At 36.3% G+C, this 19,472-nt stretch overlaps 1 protein-coding gene across 14 annotated transcripts in view; it reads left to right on the top strand.

The window, feature by feature from the left end:
- LOC120542147 (protocadherin alpha-C2-like) overlaps positions 1-19,472 on the top strand; it is a 503,189-nt gene that overhangs the window by 140,492 nt on the left and 343,225 nt on the right. Inside the window, exon 1 of one of the 14 annotated variants that reach the window (XM_039774350.1) lies at positions 12,660-15,035. The exons of the other annotated variants lie outside the window; for them this stretch is intronic. Coding sequence (XP_039630284.1) covers positions 12,675-15,035 — 2,361 coding nt within the window. The 5' untranslated portion in view covers positions 12,660-12,674. Of the gene's footprint in view, positions 1-12,659; positions 15,036-19,472 lie in introns of those variants that run through there. 14 annotated transcript variants of the gene reach the window in all.

Below are 19,472 nucleotides of genomic sequence, written 5' to 3' on the forward strand. Positions count from 1 at the left end.
TTCTAATGAGTTTTTCAAAACAATATGGGTCTGTAGTCAGGTTGTCTGTGTCAGTCTGAGAGATGCAAACAATCTTCATACATGGCTATAAAACTCTTGTCTTTATTCAAGCTATGTTGTAATGTATTAATTTTAACATGAGTTTAACTTCCCATTCTTTTCTCTTTTGCTGAAGTTGCCCATAAGCACTGTGACTTTAAAGTCCCTCTCACAGTGTCCATGGCTGGTGAAGTGGGTGGCTACAGAAACATCTGTGTTGCCACGTTTAATGTGGAACCTGTGTAAATTCATTCTCTGGCAGAGTGTTTGTCCAGTTTCTCCCACATAGAGTGCAGTGTCAGGACATTTCATGCAGAGAATTAGGTAGACCACATTAGATGATCTGCAGGAAAATGATCCCTTTATGTGATGTTCAAATCAGCAGTGTGGTATAACTATACAGTCAGTATTGTAGATGTGGGCACACGTTTTACATCTTTTCTGTAGGCAGGGAGATGTGCCATTCTCTGTTGGTTCATTTAGGGAGCTTCGGACAATTAGTTGCTGAAGACGTGGTGGTTGTCTGTATGCCAGGAGGGGATGTTTCAGGAAATACATTTTTCAGTGTTTGGTCGTTGTTTAGCATTGGCTGAAGTTCTGTTTATAATTTTTTGAAGAGTTTCAAGATGTGAGTTGTAGGTGACAACAAGGGGGATGTGGTTCTTGTTGTCTTTGTTTTTCTATTCCAGAAGGTTTTCTCTGGGTATGGCAGTAGCTCTTCTTATTTGAGCGTCTGTCGTTTTGGGGGTATAACCATGTCTGATGAAATCCTGTCTGAGCCCCTGCAGTTGTTGATCCTGGTCTGTCGGGTCTGAACAAATACGATTGTACCGTATTGCTTGGCTGAAAATAATGGAGCGCCTTATATGCTTGGGGTGGAAGCTATCAGAATCATTAAAGACCAGTTCTATGTCAATATTTAAAGCTTATATTCCAAGTAGTGTTAACTGATGAAATTATATTTTATATATTGTTTTGAAATGCATTGAAACATGTTTTTCATTCTTTCTACTCACTATGTGCACACACATCATTCACTAACATGTTTTTGCAGCCAAGTCTGTTCAAATTGCACATACAATGAAAATTCAAATTATCCATCAATTTTTATTTTTTATTTTTTGCAAAATAACTTTACAGTTGGTTCAGGCTGTCCAAACTGCATAACTCACCAAACTAATGTGGTCCACACTTACGGACACTCCCTTAAACTGTGATATGCGTGTCTTTCAAATCATTTTCATATCCACTTATGTTTTTATCCCACATCTTAAAGCACAGAGAGAATATGCAAATTTCATAGAGACAGTGGCCAGGCTGGAAATCAAACTCAGATACTTGCTGCAATGAATCAATGATATTAACCACTGTTGCTCAGTTTTGGTAAAGTTGAACATACATTAAAAATGAAATACTTTGTTTTCCTTCAGTGAATACATTCTTATAGGCAACTTTTCTTTGATAGCAAAAGCAAAAAAAATCTAACTTTTGTCCTAAGTAAAACAGTCAAAACATTAACGTTTTAAGAAGTACAGGTACATTGAGCACTACTTGGAGTGGTTGCGGGTAAACTACATTTTAAAGACTGTGTAACAAACCAGGTAAGTAACTAACAGCAGATAAAATGTATATGGATCATCTCTCAGTAGTAGATCCCTTTTGAAAGGCGCTACACGACAGCTGTGGTATAGAAATTACATTTTCTATGTGAACGTTCAAATTTGTGCCTCTGGTAATGTGCCTTACCGGCAATTAAAGAAAATTATTTTTGTGTCCTCTGCAGTGTTAAGAGAGAAAGGCTTTGGTTTGGGATAAAAGGAAAAAAGGTGTAAAGAAAGGAAAGTTGCCTTTTCTTTTATATAGTATAGAGATGTGTTCGCTGACGTTATGATCGCCTTTTGGGGACAGTCGCGTGGGTCTTGTGTAGACTGGTGAGGCGTCCCGCCATTAATCGGCTGTGATGGCACTGTCAGTCCTCCACTCGTGCGTGTGTTCATAATCCGAGCTGAGGACCTCATAATCGTATCGTGCAAAAGAAAGTGTGAATCGCCTTAATATTATTTTGCCGTGGTGTAGAAAAGGGGTCCGTGTTTGCACTTGTCTGGGCTATAGCTCAGGGGAGGATGAAAAAATTAAAAGTGCTCACTTTGACTTAAGGCAGAAGCGCAGTCAGCGTCTCAAAGGCCGGCACAGCTATGCACGCGCGCTGGCTGCTCGACTTTTGCTGGGCAGGAGACCCCTTTTGTACACACGTTCATGATATCAAAAGTCTCAGCGCTCTTTGGAGGTAATTCATATATTATATATATAGCAAAATACCCGCGCCTGCGAGAAGTAGTGTGTTAAAGAAGTAATGAAAAGAAAAGGAAACATTTTAATAATAACGTAACATGATTGACATTGTCATGAGTGTTGCTGTCATATATATGCCTGCCTAAATAAGTCACCCTCGCTCTTACTTATTTACCGTTCATTTAATCATGGCTAGTGGCGGAAAAATTATAAAATGGAAGGAGGATGGCTTTACCAAAACAATTATTGATGGTAATATATATATATTATTCATAAAGCTTGAATTGGTGATCTGTTTTTCTGTGTTAACCTCATATTTTTCATACTTCTTCTCAAACTAAGGTGGTGCGAGGGTAAAATGAATCGGGATGCGCTGATCAGTGTAATCGTGTACCAGGAAATCATGCATTGACAAAAGCTCCCTTTGCTTGTAATGCAAAGTGTGATTAAATGCATTATTTTTCAGCGTTATGGAGCACATGCATCGAAGCTTCTCAGCTGTGCTTGTGCTAAGAAAAGGAAAGATTTTAAAAATAGCGTAACACGATTGTCAATGTGACCTTTTGTAAGTAGTGCCTGGAGGATTCAGTGTGGAAACTCTAGAGACAGCGTGTGTATTAACTTGTGGATTTTTCTGTGAGTATTTGGTGGCAGTGTGACGAGTTGCTTGGAGACGGCGTTAGCGAGCTCAGCTCAGAGCGAAATGAGGTGGGAGGGAGATGATGGCGTGACTCCCCACCCGCCTTAACTGTCAATCCCCACAAACACAGTCTCTGAATTTGCATAAGCACACCCTTCACCTACAATTTTAACTTAGTTACAAAGTGATCAAAACTCTCGTTTATATCCTGCGTCCTATCATTAAACTTGTATCCCGCATTACCTGTGGGCATGTGAAACGCCAGCGGTAGCCTGTCTATGAACTTAATTTAAAGTTTAGGTTTACACCTTGCTTTCTTTCAGAGGTAGCAGCACTCATGAATATGGTAGTATATGCCACTCGCTCGCTTCTTATTGTTTCGCTGCCTTCTCAATTATATAATGCATGTTTTCTTAAGCACTTTTTGGAGGTCTTCCTGGTTTTCTACGCACTGCGTTGACAGTCAGTTCACGTGATTACGTGGGAGGCGTGATGATGTCACACGAAACTCCGCCCCCACGTCTTTCCAGCTCAACTCCATTACAGTTAATGGAGAAAAATACCTTCCAGTTATGACCATTAGGCGTAGAATTTCGAAATGAAACCTGCCCAACTTTTGTAAGTAAGCTGTAAGGAATGAGCCTGCCAAATTTCAGCCTTCTACCTACACGGGAAGTTGGAGAATTAGTGATGAGTGAGTGAGTGAGTGAGTGAGTGAATGAGTGAGGGCTTTGCCTTTTATTAGTATAGATATGTATATTATGCTGACTTTTCAAAAAAGCAATTTAAAAAACATTACATTTTCATTTGTTCTTTATTTATGTTTTTTCTTGTAATGTGACAGATGTCCTTTTCCCCTTTATTAACACAGACTGTAATAATAGTACAGCAGTGAAAATCTGTGGGCACTTTTTACCTGGCTTATTGCCTCTCTGAATTTAATGTAAGTAAATGTAAAGTATTGCACAAAAGAAGTAAAAATGTTAGATTTGAATAAGCAATAGGAGTTCTGAAAACTGGAAAGTATACATCTTATTAACAGGATTTAGGAGTGATAGTGGACTCATCATGAAATCTACATCAGTAGGATGTTGGGTTACATATCACAATGTGTAGAGTTCATAATAAAAGTGGTTATGCTTAAGTTATATAATACACTAGTGAGGATTTACCTGCAGTGCTGTGTGAACTTTTGGTCTCCATATTACAAAAAAAGAAAAGATATAATATTCCTAGAGAGAGTCCAGAGAAGAGCAGTTAGCCTAATTCTGAGAGGTGTGAGCTATGCGGAGAGACTGAGGGAGCTTTTCAGTTCAGGCAAATGTAAATTAAGAGGTGACATAATTGAAGTGTTTAAAATTCTGAAAGTAATTAGTATAGTTGAACACAACTCTGTCGCACACATGTTGGTGGATGCTGAATATTGGTTGAAGTGGCATCGGGTCGGGGGGCTTCAGAGGCTTTTTCTCCCATCTATTGCACTCAGCCAATAATCTTTTTCTCAATTATATTCATAGCAAGAATACACTGGTCTTTTTGTCAATCATATACAACATAGCCACTGATAATGGCTATGCAGGATGAAAGATGTGCTTTTAACTTCAACGGCGACTTCCCCACTCTATGTTTTTATATCTATGTAAGGCTGCACTTAACAATTACAGAGTGGACTATAACCATAAAACCTGCAAATCCTCTAAACGCTGTTGCTCCACTTTGCCTCTGTATAGCTCTTTGAGTTGTTAGAAGAGTGCTATGCAGCTATAATCAATTATGAATTATTATTTTTGTTATTAATTTTTTAAGAAAAATTGATCCAATTGACAAATAACTAATCTCTCTGATACACACTATCTTACTCATCGATTTCATTTGATTCATTGCATCCATATTTTCTTTTGTCGTCAATGTCGAAGTCCAGTCATACCTTGGCTCATCACCTTGATAATAGTGCATGTCGAGGACTACTAGAATAACACTTGACTGTGTGGTTTGACACACTCATGCTGTCACATGTTGTGAAAGAAGAAACAATACAATATAAAAAACAAATGTATATATTTTAGTACATAACAGTCAATGTTTTGAAGAACTAAGTTGGATAGGGACTAAATTAGAACCACTATATATATCCGGTCAGAGATGGATGAAGTTGTCTAAAATCTATTTATTAATTATTTCCAAAGTTACATAAATGTGAAGGTATGGTCTAAAGTAAATACTAGGCATAAATTAGCCATCACAATTTCTTTGGTTTAAATGTTTCTACTTTAACAATATTAAGACGGTACTTTATTTATCCACTAGGTGGTGAAATACACTAGAATATAGAACAAAGTATTTAATCTATTTAAATAAATAAATCACTCCTAATATATTGTATATGTATATTATACATGAGGAAACTATAGTACTTTAGTTCTAATACAAACAATGTGTGTGAAACTCTAGAAAAATGGTGTTCAACCATACTTTAGTTTATTTTAGATTTCTAAATTTTAGAAACTACACCAAAACATTATATAAATATTCAAATACAGAAACTTAATCATGTAAACAGCATACTTTAAGGACAAACAATTCACCTACTAAATAAATATAATTATAATTCACATTTGTTTAACTTTGGGAGGAATTACTAAATAGATTTTGGACATGTTCATCCATCTCTGACCATATGTGCCGAGTGGTTGTGTTTTAATCCTGAACCAACTTAATTCTTCACAACAACAAATCTTTGGCTTCTTACAAAATCAGAACTCTTCGTATTGTAATCATCCTTATCTATTTAACAGCCAGTGGTAAATAAATATAATGATGAGAAAATCCAACTGTGGAATTTATTAATAGTTTATATGCCAGCGCCACAAGTGACAATACTGTCATGAACCTTCTATAGAGTTCTCATTGCCATTCATTTATAAGTGTGCCCTTTAACATGTCTGTCAAGAGGATGGTCAAACAGAGCAGAGATTGGTTCTATAGAAGCTGTGATCAACAGCCAAGGTTCATGTGGCAGGACTAAAATCAAAGTCATAAACATAACAGTCAAATTTAGTAATAGACTTTAAGTAACTTCTGAGGCGTTAAGTCTTTTGAAAAGTCTTACTTTTATATTACACAAAGTTTGATCTCCCTGAAGACTGCAAGATAATCCTAAATAAGATAGCTGCAATGAAGTCATGTTTAATACAGAGTGTACACAGCATGCCAAGTAACAGAAATCATTAATGCAATTCTTTTCACTAAGGCTGCCAAATAACTATTAACACATGCAGCAATGGAGTGATGCATTGTCTTTAGTATACTGAGAAAATGCAAAATACTAGGACATGCCTGGGATTAACTAAAGCTTTCATCTAAGCATTTCATCACTCATTAGAACATTAGAACAATAGAACAATCTAGATGAGAACAGGCCCAACAAAGCTTGCAGTTCTATCCACTTTTTTTCTTCCAAAAATAAATCAAGTCGAGTTTTGAAGGTCCCTAAAGTCTTACTGTCTATCACACTACTTGGTCACTTATTCCAAATGTGTATTGTTCTTTGTGTAAAGAAAAACTTCATAATGTTTGTGCGAAATTTACCCTTAACAAGTTTTTAGCTGTGTCCACATGTTCCTGATGAACTCATTTTAAAATAACAGTCTTGATCCACTGTTCTAATTCCCTTCATAATTTTAAACAATTCAATTATGTTACCTCTTAATCTTCTTCTGCTTAAACAAGCTCAGGTTTTTTAATCTTTCCTCATAATTCAACCCCTGTTACCCTGGAATCAGCCTAGTCACTCTACTCTGGACTATTTGAAGTGCTGCTTTGTTGTTTTGGTAGCTTGGAAAACAAACCTGCACCCAGTACTCCAGATGAGGCCTCACCAGTGTGTTATAAAGCTTGAGCAGAACCTCCTTAGACTTGAACTCCACACATCAAGGCGCTATATAACCTGACATTCTGTTAACCATCTTAATGGCTTCTCAACACTGTCGGAAAGTCCATAGCTTAGAGTCCACTATGACTCCTAAATCCTTCTCATAAGGTGTACTCTCGATTTTCAGACCTCCCATTGTGTATTCAAACCCAACATTTTTACTTCCTATGCGTAATTCTTTACATTTACTGACATTAAATTTCATCGGCCACAAATTTGCCCAAGCATGTATGCTATCCAAGTCCTTCTGTAAAGATACAACAGATTTTATATTATCTGGTAATCCACCTATCTTGATATCATCTGCAAACTTAACCAGCTTCTTATTTATATTCTTATGTAATCATTTATATATATTAAAAATAGCAGAGGCCCTAGCACTGACCCCTGCTGGAGACCACTCTTAACATTAGCCAATTCCAATGAGTTTCCTTGCACCATCACACTCTGCTTCCTGTGTCTGAGCCAATTCTTCACCCATCTAAAAACATCACCCTGAACTCCCACTTGTTTAGTTTGATGCCCAACCTCTCATGTGGCATCTTATCAAATGCTTTCTGAAAGTCAAGATAAATAATATCATTTCCTCCACTTTGATTTTATCCTTTTGTTGCCACCTCATATAATTCCAGCATGTCAGTAAAACACAACCTCCCTCTTCTGACCCCATGCTGACTGTTCAGAATAGCTCCAGGTGTTTGCTCAATCTCATCCTTAATAATTCCTTCCATTAATTTTCCAGTGATGCATGTTGAACTTACTGGCCTGTAGTTGCTTAGATCTGCCTTGTCACCCTTTTTATATAATGGGATGATATTTGCCATTTTCCAGTCCTTTAGAATCACTCCAGTGTGCAGTGACTTCCTAAAACTATGTGTCAAGGGTTTATATATTTACTCGCTAGCCTCCTTAAGAACTCAAAGGTAAATATTATCTGGTCCTGGTGATTTATTTGATTTCAGCCTATTTGATCAGAGCAGCACTTCTCCCTCTGCAGTTTCCAAATCCCTCATTACCTCCTTAGTAGTTCCTGTTACCTCTGTGAGGTAATCCACTTGCTCACTTGAGAAGACATCAAGCATTACCAAGCATTTTAAAAACAACTATTTAAACTATGGGGAACATCATGTGCCAGATAATGTTAGTGATGCGTTAGTATAGATTTAGCTATACATAGTAAATATTTAACATTATTAAAACAATGATCAGTAAAACTGATTTTTTTTTCTCATCATAAACATAAGCAATAAAAGTCAGATGAGTTTGTTACTAAAATATAATTATCTCAGCTTTTCATTCCTCTTGGAGTGGGATTGTTTGTGAGTAATGAGCCTTCTGGAAGATGTAGGAGGTTCTTTGGCAGTGATTAAGTAGATGATTCAATTTTAAACTACTTACTGTAAGTGCTAAAGTAATAAAAGTTCACAGTTTTACTTTATCCAGTAAAACACATGTTAAAACTTTATCCCAATCAGCTTCATATTTGTTTAAAGTGCAGTATGTTAAAGAAAAACATTATAAAATGAAAGTAAAAAGCTATATACTCTCTTTGTTTGACATTCAATTTTCAAGGATTAGAAAGATAAATCATATCATAAATGTATCAGATTTATTTTTGACATGGACACATTGTGTGAGACTGAGGATTTTTTATATGCTAATATTCCAATTTTAAATTAATATTTAGACATTTTAAAATATAAAAAAATTGCATTTGTTTTTTGTTAGTGGCATCGGAATAGATGTAAGCAAATAACATTGAAGTGTAAAATGTTATAATTTTACAACAGCCAATCACAGTTACTTTGAAAATAATCTTTGAAGTTATACGTATGTACTGTATACTTAGGAAAACAGTTTCTATACCTTTAAGCTATTTGCTAGCCGTGGTGTGGTTTAGTGGTTAAGGCTCTGGACTTCAATCCTTTTGGTTGTGGGTGTAAATCCCACTACTGATTGCATGACCATGACCATGAACAAGTCATTTCACCTGCCTGCACTCCAAATGGAAAATCAAAACAATTAGACAAAATTTTGTAAGTTTCCCTGGCTAAAGATATCTGCTCACTAAGTAATGATTTTTTTTTATTATTGTGAAAAGGCTGCATGGCACTGGAAGAAAAAAGTCTTGAACTGGTTTAGGTTGATCAATCCAGCAACTCCATTCCCTGATTTATTGAAGTAAAGTGCCACAATGTAGTGTCCTTAATACTTAATTTCACAACATTTTCAATTACAATTTACTAATTTTGAGTATTGCACTAACAGTACAACAGAATAACTTGATGAATTCACAGAGAACTGAGCCTTATCTTAATAGCACTGGATGACACAGCATGTACTGCATAAGAAAAGCATGTTTTTGGTAAAACAAAAAGTGATGCCTCTGATCCACTTGATGTTGCCAATAAAGCAATTCATTATCTGCATTAAGTAAATAGCCTTGCAGTATGTACACTTTATAGCAATTAAGACAATTCTATATTAAAGCACGTGACTGGTGTTCACATTCATTAAATTACTGAGAACAAACCTTGCAGCTGAATTAAGAGAGACCTACAAGTACGTTCTTACTGCACAAGCCTCATGAAAACTGACTGCTTTCAGTTAATGGATGAACGACAGATTAGTCAAGGAAATGAACATATTTAGGAATGAATACTTTTTTACTCTTTGTAAATTTGTTATAAACTGTTTTCTGTCTTTGGTGATTCACTTTGCATACTTTGGGATTCACCTCCTTCAGGAATTTATTGAAAGAATAATACTTAATAAAAAGAAACATTCTTGTATTTTTTACCACTGCATGTGCATAAATAAGAGGGACGTTCAAAAAGTTTCAGCACTTTTATATTTTTTGTTGGAAATGGTGAAGTCGGGAAGAGTAATAATTGCACATTAAAAAGTTGGTACGGCACTGGGAAAATTAAATTGTATCGCAAACGGGGTTGACTATGTAGAAAAGTGATGTAAATTGGTTTTGAAATTCTTAATATATAGAGTTAAAGAAACTTTTTGAACATCCCTCGTAGTGGATATGTGCATGTGTTTCACCCCTTAAAAATGGTAGGTCAGCTCTTTTATAAACACATCAAAGATCATCACCAGGGTCTATTTAGTGTGATGGGCCCTTGGATATGTGACTGGGTGAGCTTATGACTATGCTCTATAATGGACTGCTGTCCCATGTAGTGTAGTTTAATTTCTTATACCTGAATTTGGTGAGATAGAATTTGACACCTAGTGACCCTGTATTATATTAGGCAGTTTTTAATTATGAATAAATTAACTGCATTTTCAGTATGCTACAAGAAAAAAAAAAATGAGAAATTGATGAGTGGTATCCTCACATTTCGGTTCACCGACAAAAGCGCGATAGACATATGCGCCCCGACAAAACCGCGACCGACAAATGAGCGCCGATAAAGCCACTACCTACTGTAGTTTTCGACAAATGCGCGCCGACAAAATCGCGAGAGAGGCCAAGAGAGTGGGACGCCCTTGCTGCAATCCTTCCTACTTATGCAAGGCGTGATCTTAAGGACTATCTGCGTGCCGTGCTGATGGCATGCTGCGTCTCATAATATTGACTTCTAAAATAAACATTATATATGCTTTAAACTAGTAATTCATATATAATAAAACTTTCGCGATTTTGTCGGCGCGCTTTAATCGGCGCTATTTTGTCAGCGCGCATATGTCTATGACGCAAATGACGTGTCACATCACATTTCATTATCACAATGGAACTAAGGACTGTTTTAACAATAACCTTTTCGTTCATTGTTTCCCATTCACCTAATCTTTCAGACAAAAAAAGTTAACATCTCTACAACTGCTTTCATCAGCTCCTCCAAAGAACTTTTTTCCCTGTGGTTCACTGAGTGAAGAAATATATTTTTCGGCCTGTTTCTCCACTGTGTTCTTTATGTGGTGTTCTATTAAGTTTCAGAGTTTCAACCCCTCCCCCAGTTGATTGTTATTTTTATTAGTAAATTATATTTTATGCATAAAACTTAACTGAGAAGTAGCCAGACATTTAACAAATTAACTCATTATTCTTAACATATGTGAAAAGAAACCTAATTTAACAAATGGACCTGATCCTTAAAATAAAAAAAGAAAAGAAAAACACAGATACTTACCGCTGAAACATGTGGGGCTATTTTCTTGATATTTTTTGTACAACAGAATATTCTTTTGTTAGAAATTGTTAACAAGTGTTTAAGACGCTTTGGACACATCTATAGACTCCCCCTAATTTCCTGTTACTTACACTTCAGTTTTCCTTTCATGTAATAACACGCAAAAGCTTTTTGAGAGATGAAGCATATCATGTTTTACTATAATCAAATGCTTTACAGCTTTCTTCTCTGCAGGTTTTAAGCACAATCTCCTCTCTAACACATGCTAACTACATTAGATGGATAGTTCTTGCCCTGCGGTGGGATGGCACCCTGCCCAGGGTCTGTTTCCTGCTTTGCGCCCTGTTTTGGCTAGGATTGGCTCCAGCAGACCCCCGTGACCCTGTAGTTAGGATATAGCGGGTTGGATAATGGATGAATGGATGGATAGATAGTTCTCCATCTTACACTTTGTAATTGCTGATTTTCCTATGATTGAGAGTAATTTGCCTGTGATGCACATTAAACTTTCTGGCCTGCAATTGTCAAGGTCAGTATGATCACAGTTACTAAACTGTAATGCAATGTTTAATGCTTCCTATCTTTTTGAATCTCCACTTTATTAAATGGTTATGAAAAATACACACATAATAACATCATTTTTAAGCACTCTTGAATAAATGTTGTCTGGAATGTCTATTAATTCCCTTTTGTCTTTATAGTCAGAACAACTCTGCATTCTCTGAAATCTCAAATCACTAATTACTTTAGCATTACCTGCCGATAGTTGAATGTTACTGAGCTCCAAACTGTTGACAGTATCCAAAAACCAGGAGTTATAAGCGTGTGCTTTCCCTCACTATTTTAAATTTGCCTCTCACGTCTTCCATCCAAGTACAAACATATCTCTGTTACTTATGTTTTGTTTAAGGTCTTTGATCAATTGTTTTCAAGCATCCCCTGCTCCGTAATCAGTTTAGTTTTAGAAAGGATGTGGTATTTGTGATGCTCTATCACTTTTATTTCATAATGTGTATTGAACTTTAAAGTTCCTAACCTGCTGTTATTTCAAAACAAATCAAGGATCATAATTTTTAAAACTTTAATTTTACTTTCACTTTACTATAATGCTAAAGTGGAAGTAAATTCACTTGTCTTACAAATTATGTACTGTATTTCATTTATCTTATCAAATAGAGTCCAGAAAATAAAGAACTTATCAAACAGGTTATTTAGTAGGGTATTTTTATGAATGTATTTGGAAAAATGTTAAAAATGAGAAAAATAGTTAAATAAACGGTATGCGATGTATTATGTGGAATCAAAGCAAAACAAACATAAGCCAGTTGGTTATTTATTTTTGTATACGATTATTTTTCTCACTTAAAATCATTCTTCCGAAATTTCTTAAAACAAACACAAGGTGTCACTGCCTGCCAACATTGCACTTTCAGTAAAACCATTATTATGAAGTCTTGCCCCTATTGCATCATTTTTATAAGCGTTCATTTCTCATTGCTCGCCCCGTTCAGAGATGAAGAAAATCTTTTTGTTTTGGACATCTTTACAGCTGGGAAGATCGGAATATAGATTTGTTTAATTACTACGGACACACTGGTTAGACAAGGCTTTTAATAATACAACAGCAATGAAACGATTGCGTGGCTATAAACAGAATATCGTTCATTTAACGTGCCTTCTTTGCTTTTGGAAATATTCATCCGCATACTTGCGTTATTCTGTTCCAGAGGAGTCCGCATCAGGGACGATTATTGGAAACATCATAAAGGATTTGGAAATAGATTTCAAAGGCCTTGAAAGCCGAGGGTTTCGTGTGATTGCTGGAACAAAACAACAGCTGCTGCAGGTAAATCACAAGACCGGAGCGCTCTTTATAAATGATATTATTGACAGAGAAGCGTTATGTGATAGAGACAGGGCTTGCTTGTTAAGCTTTAAAATTGTCATCGAAAACCCGTTAGAAATACATCAAGGAGAAATTGAAATCATTGACATTAACGACAACCCTCCTTCCTTTCCTGACAAAACAAAAATCCTAGAAATTTCAGAATCCACTCCTATTGGGTCCCGTTTCCCATTAGATGCGGCCTATGATCCAGATTTCGGTGTGAATTCTTTAAAATCTTACCAGTTAAACCGTAACGATCATTTTCTTCTCGAGGTTGAAGAACGAAGCAAAAAAAGCAAAATCCCTGTGTTGGTGCTGCAAAAATCTTTAGACAGAGAGACGAGACAAAAGCATGACATTTTGCTCTCGGCCATCGATGGGGGAAACCCTCCGAAATCAGGAAACATAAATATTACTGTTACTGTTGCTGACTTTAATGACAATGCGCCTGTATTTGCTGAACAAATATACACTGTAACGTTAGAGGAAAACGCACCTTTAGGTACTCTTGTTTTGAAGTTAAATGCATCGGATTTTGACGATGGCAGTAATGGCGATATCAAATACTCCTTTAGTGGCTCAGCTCAGCATAAAGTGTCGGATTGTTTTCACTTGGGCGAATATAATGGGGAAATAACGGTAAAGGATATGGTTGATTTCGAAGAGGAAGAATTTTATGAATTCGATGTGAAAGCCACAGATAGAGGACACGTACCTATGAGTAGCCATTGTACCGTATTAATTAAAATTAAAGACATGAATGATAACGTACCCCTGATTGAGATAACATCCTTAACGAGTTCTGTTTTCGAGGATGTAAAGCCAGGTACAGCAGTCGGAATAATTAGTATTACGGACCTTGATTCCGGTGTTAATGCTAAAATAACGTGTTCCTTACCCGATAAACTGCCTTTTGAACTGAAGCCATCATATCAGGAAAATGTGTACTCTTTAGTAACAAAGTCGAGACTGGATCGGGAGTCTGTATCGCAGTATAACATAACAATAACTGCTAAAGACTTTGGTTATCCTTCACTATCATCTTATGAAACTGTTTTAGTGAATGTTTTGGATGTTAATGATAATCATCCCAGATTTTTGCAAGACCCTTTAATTTTCTACATCGAGGAAAACAACACACCTGGAACATCAATTTTTACAATAAGTGCAGTTGATGCTGACGCGAATGAAAATGCTCTTATCATGTACTATCTGAAAGAAAATCAAGTTTACGGGATAGTTCCTTTTCTCAGCATAAATTCTTACAATGGACAAGTATTTACTTTTACATCATTCGACTTTGAAGAAATGAAAAACTGTAGCTTCAGTGTTATTGCTAAAGACTCCGGAGTACCACCCCTCAGCAGCAGCGTAACTGTTAAAGTGTTTATCTTAGATAAAAATGACAATCCGCCAGTAATTGTATTTCCACTCACCACGAATGGAACAGCGGTTGTGGAAGAGACGATTCCTAGAAATGTGAAAGCGGGTCATATAGTTACGAGGATCAGAGCCTATGATGCCGATGTGGGATACAACGCTTTGCTTTCATTTTCACTGGAAGAGGCCACTGATCTGTCACTTTTCAGTGTGGGGAAGTACACAGGAGAAGTTAAGACTCTTCGATCAATAGCCGAGTCTGAGGTCAACGTACAAAAGATGGTTATACTGGTGAAGGATAGTGGGAGCGTTCCATTTTCTGCGTCTGCAACAGTAATTGTGACAGTAACTGAAAACACGGAAGCACACGCTTTGTCTGAAGGTAAACGCTTCACAATACACGAGGATCGAGAGAGCAACGTGACATTTTATTTGATTATCGTTCTCAGTTCTGTCTCTTTTTTATTCATCGTCACTATACTTATTCTAATCGTGTTCCAGTGTCGCAGGACATATCACAATTTATTAAATAAAAATTATTTTGGTGACACAAACTACGCGGAAGTCAGCGGATCTTTGTTTCACAGTCAACAGTACCACACTGCAGAAAAAAGATTCGTTCTGGTCGGACCAGAAGTCAATAGACATTCTGTGGCTGATGTGGAAAGCAATGGAAATACTCTCGTCTTTTCGGATAATGGGATTAAAATTGCTGGAATGGTAAGTACCGTCAACCAAAATACTGAATAGTTGTGGTCCGTGTTATTTTTCATTTTAATTTTTGTTAAACTCTTAGGAAGCACCACACTTTATTGCTTTTGTAGAGATCATCAGTTAATATTTTAAACAAAACAGTTAGCTGAGATTTTCTGTGATACTTTACCTGCCTGTTTGTGGGTAATTGTGAACACTGTGGGTATATTTCAATCATTTTTGCATTAGAAGTCTCATTTTTTTTCCAATAAGCTAACATGGCCATTGCCGTCATTAATTGAAATCAATCATTTGTTAAGTAAATCTAACTGAATCACGGTTCGACACAATTAGTATGAGTATATGAAACACATCCAAGTAGGTTATGCTCCAAGTTCAAGGAGGTTTTGCTGACGCTTTATAATACAATGACAAGGCCTCATCTGGAGTATTAAACAGTTTTGGTCTCCAGGCTACAAACATGACGTAGGATCAAATGTCCAAAGAAGAGCGACTAGGTTGATAGGGTTACAGGAGAATGAATTATGAGGAAAGAATTAAGGCGCTGAGCCTTTTCAGTTTAAACATAAGACAATTAAGAGGTGACATGATTGAACTGTCTAAAATTATGAAGGGAATTTGTGCAGTAGATCGAGACTGTTATTTTAAAATTAGTTCATCAGGAACACATGGTGCCATTTGGAAATATGTTAATGATAAATTTCTCACACATGTTTGGAGGTTTTTCTTTACACAGAGAACTATGCAGTAAGTGACCAAGTAATGTGTGTGACAGTACGACTTTAGGGACTCTCAAAACTGTTAATTTGGAAGAATTCAGCAGATAGGACTGATTCGTTCTGCTGGGCTGAGTATTGTTCTAATGAAACATTCTTGATGTCGATATATTCACTTTGTATTCAGAAAGTATAAAATAATTAAGGTAATTTGCAGGAAACCAAGGTAAGATAAGCAAACGAAGTTCCCATCATTTATGGGGCCATGCAGGAAAACCCATTTAAAGTTACAAATAGATCAATAGTTTAGACCAACTGTATTTAACATTTCAGACAGTGGAACACTTTTGTGGAAAATTAGACAATAAATTATCATCTAGTCATCATGAAAACCCAGCACTATTGCCTCTGTCAAGTCTTCCTTTTTGATAGTATAGCCAGTGCTTGAAGTAAACCACTATACAGCAGTATGGAATATGGTAGTCTTCCATTTTTCACAGCTGTGTACCAGAAGTGTTTGGAACATAAAAACAGTAATTACTAGCATTGGAATTCATCATCTATATCTTAGTGCTAGAATTTCAAGAAAGGACTCCATTCCCCACCAATCTTTTATGAAATGTATTTGTATGTTCATATGGGATACTTCAAGGGGGACTCTCCCCCTCAGTATCTGATGACATATTAGTCTATCCTGCCACTAAAACCTCAATGGGCAACCCTTCCTCCAATCCACTAAGAAATCACACCTAAAGGTAGAGTACTTGCTTCACTTCAGTCATTGGGCACAGCTCTGTACCACAGCAGTTATAACCAAGCCAGCATATTTCTAATAAAAGGGGCTGATCTGCAATAAAGACTAAACACACTTAAAAATAATAATAATTCTAATGAATTTAAATGAATGTCTTTCTGCAGAATTGAAATAAATGAATCACTTTCATTAGGCTTAGATTAAATATATCTAATTTTTTTTTTTGTTTTGTTTTTGTTTTTTTAGATAAGAACATTTTTTTCTTAATCGAGGATACTCCACCCATTATCCAACCTGCTATATCCTAACTACAGGGTCATGGGGGTCTGCTGGAGCCAATCCCAGCCAACACAGGGCACACACACACACACCAGGGACAATTTAGAATCACCAATGCACCTAACCTGCATGTCCTTGGACTATGAGAGGAAACTGGAGCACCCGGTGGAAACACACGTAGACACAGAGAGAACATGCAAAGTCCACACAGGGAGGACCCTGGAAGCAAACCCAGGTCTCCTAACTGCGAGGCAGCAGCGCTACCCACTGCACCACCGTGCCGCCCCGTTGAGGATATTTTTTTTTTGTTAATTAATTCAACTTAGTCTTATTTAGCTACATATCAATACCATTTTTTTAGGTGTCTAGTGTTTCACCCACCCAAAATAGTTCTCTTGTGGTTGATTGCACTTTTCTTGGAATCTTAACATTAATTATAATGTTTTACTGGAAATCAAGAAAAATATGTTTTTCTAACATACAAGTGTCAAAAGATTAAAAAAAAAATGTTTGCTCGTCTTCTATAACCACAGAAAACCCATTGTGTTGTTTAAAAAAAGAACAAAACCAAAAGTCTTTATATTTCTTTCCAACTCTTCAAAGTTGTGGGGGTCCCTTGGAACATGTTGTCAACAAAGAGGGTAAAGATTAAAGTAAAATCTCATAGTAAATGCAAATATGGAATAGTTACCCATATAAAACTCATTATATTTAGGTAAATAAACGTAACTAAACTGTGTATAGGGAAAATAAGAATAACATATTTTAAGGATTAACAAGTGTTAATTTTGAGTATGAATGGCATAAAAAGTCAGTAATGGCAACAGCCTGAGATGAATTACACCTCTAGGTTTGCATCTAAACAACGGAAGTCAAGGTAACTAGAAAAAGTGAAGCAATGCCACCATACATAATTTTAAGTAAAAATAACTTCAATTACCTACCTAAAATGATCATCCCTATTAGTTAATTGTTTTTTTTATGTTGCTGACACTAATGAATACTTAAAAATTATTTTCATTTTTTAAAATGCATTAGTATTGTTTGAAGAAAACAACATTTCATGCAATTATGTCACATTTAACAAGCACAACACCTGCTTGAAGGAAACAGAGGATAGCCAACAACAAGAGCAAACAAAGAAAAAGGAAAATATTATTTATTTTCCAATGACCTCATTCATTCATTTGTTAATTCAGTCACTCAACACAGACAAATTCCCTACTGTTCATTTTGGTTTAAACCTATTAACTCTAAAGAATAAGGCAAGAGCACAGTTTAAATCCAAATTAAGCAAAGTTTTTCCTCTTTTTTTTTTTAAGGTCTGCACAATTAAACCAATAAGATATAGTGGAAGCTGAAAGTCATTTTCACTACTGAAAGTCATTTTCACTAGCAGAAAAGCACTTTAAAAATCCATCCATCCATCCATTTTCCAACCTGCTGAATCCGAACACAGGGGTCTGCTGGAGCCAATCCCAGCCAACACAGGGCAGGAAGCCAACCCACACAAACACGGGCCAATTTAGAATTGCCAGTCCACCTAACCTGCATGTCTTTGGACAGTGGGTGGAAACCCACGCAGACAACATGCAAACTCCACGCAGGGAGAACCGGGGAAGTGAACCCAGGTCTCCTAACTGTGAGGCAGCAGCGCTACCACTGCGCCACTGTGCCGCCCACTTTAAAAATCCCTAAAGGTAAAACTTAACTACTTTCACTTTCTTGAATTCAAAGTTAAAATTCTGAAGTGAAAGCAAAACTTTCAACAAATGCATATAAAAAGGGGGATAGGTATCCAAAAAAAAAAACACATTCCCAAAATTCAAGGAAATAAAGTAGTAATCTTAAAAAAAATACCATTAATTAATTAATTAAATATTTGGCAGAACAGAAACAGACTTTTAAAGGTCACACTGGTATAAACCTTAATCTGGTACTTAATCAATCAATCAATAAATTAATTAATCTTTATTGAATATAATACCATTTGTACGGCACACCATGACATGGCCTTTTATTAATTGGTGTTTCAATGCAAGATATTAAGATGAGTAAAATTAGAGACGGTATGTGACATTATGGGCCAATGCCAGCATTTTTAGGAAAACACTTTACCAAACTACATGTTAGAAGACAGTTTTAATGATTCATTCAACAGGGTTCTCATTTATAAATGTTGTATGGATCAGAGCATGAAAGTATGCATACACTTAAAACAGGAAAATGCATATGCCAAAAAAATCACATTTTTAAAACCTGGTGTAGGCACCTTTACTGTTAATAACTCACAATCATCTTGTAAATGTGTGTACGTGAATGTGCCTTGAGCCCGGCCCTGTAACCACATTGAAAAACTCATATATGGATTATGCTAATGAATATTATACATATGCAGAGATGATGCTGTAAACCTCCTGCTGCCTGATGCATCCAGTCAGCACATGGCTTTCAAATGACTCTCACGTCTGCACCCATCTTTCTGGGAAAGATGTAAGGTAACAGTGTCTGAGTGAGTAGCATCTACCACCTCTCATGTGCAACGACATAACTGCTGTTTAAAATGAATAGTATATGCATATGAAATACTGCAGGTTTAACTAGTTTCCTAACCAACAAGCCATCCATGATATATAGCATCTTCAGCAAGTTATCTGCTAATACTACCTTTTTCATGAATTTGGTTCAATGATT

Source organism: Polypterus senegalus, chromosome 13 (genome assembly GCF_016835505.1).
Source record: "Polypterus senegalus isolate Bchr_013 chromosome 13, ASM1683550v1, whole genome shotgun sequence".
Classification (NCBI taxonomy): domain Eukaryota; kingdom Metazoa; phylum Chordata; class Cladistia; order Polypteriformes; family Polypteridae; genus Polypterus; species Polypterus senegalus.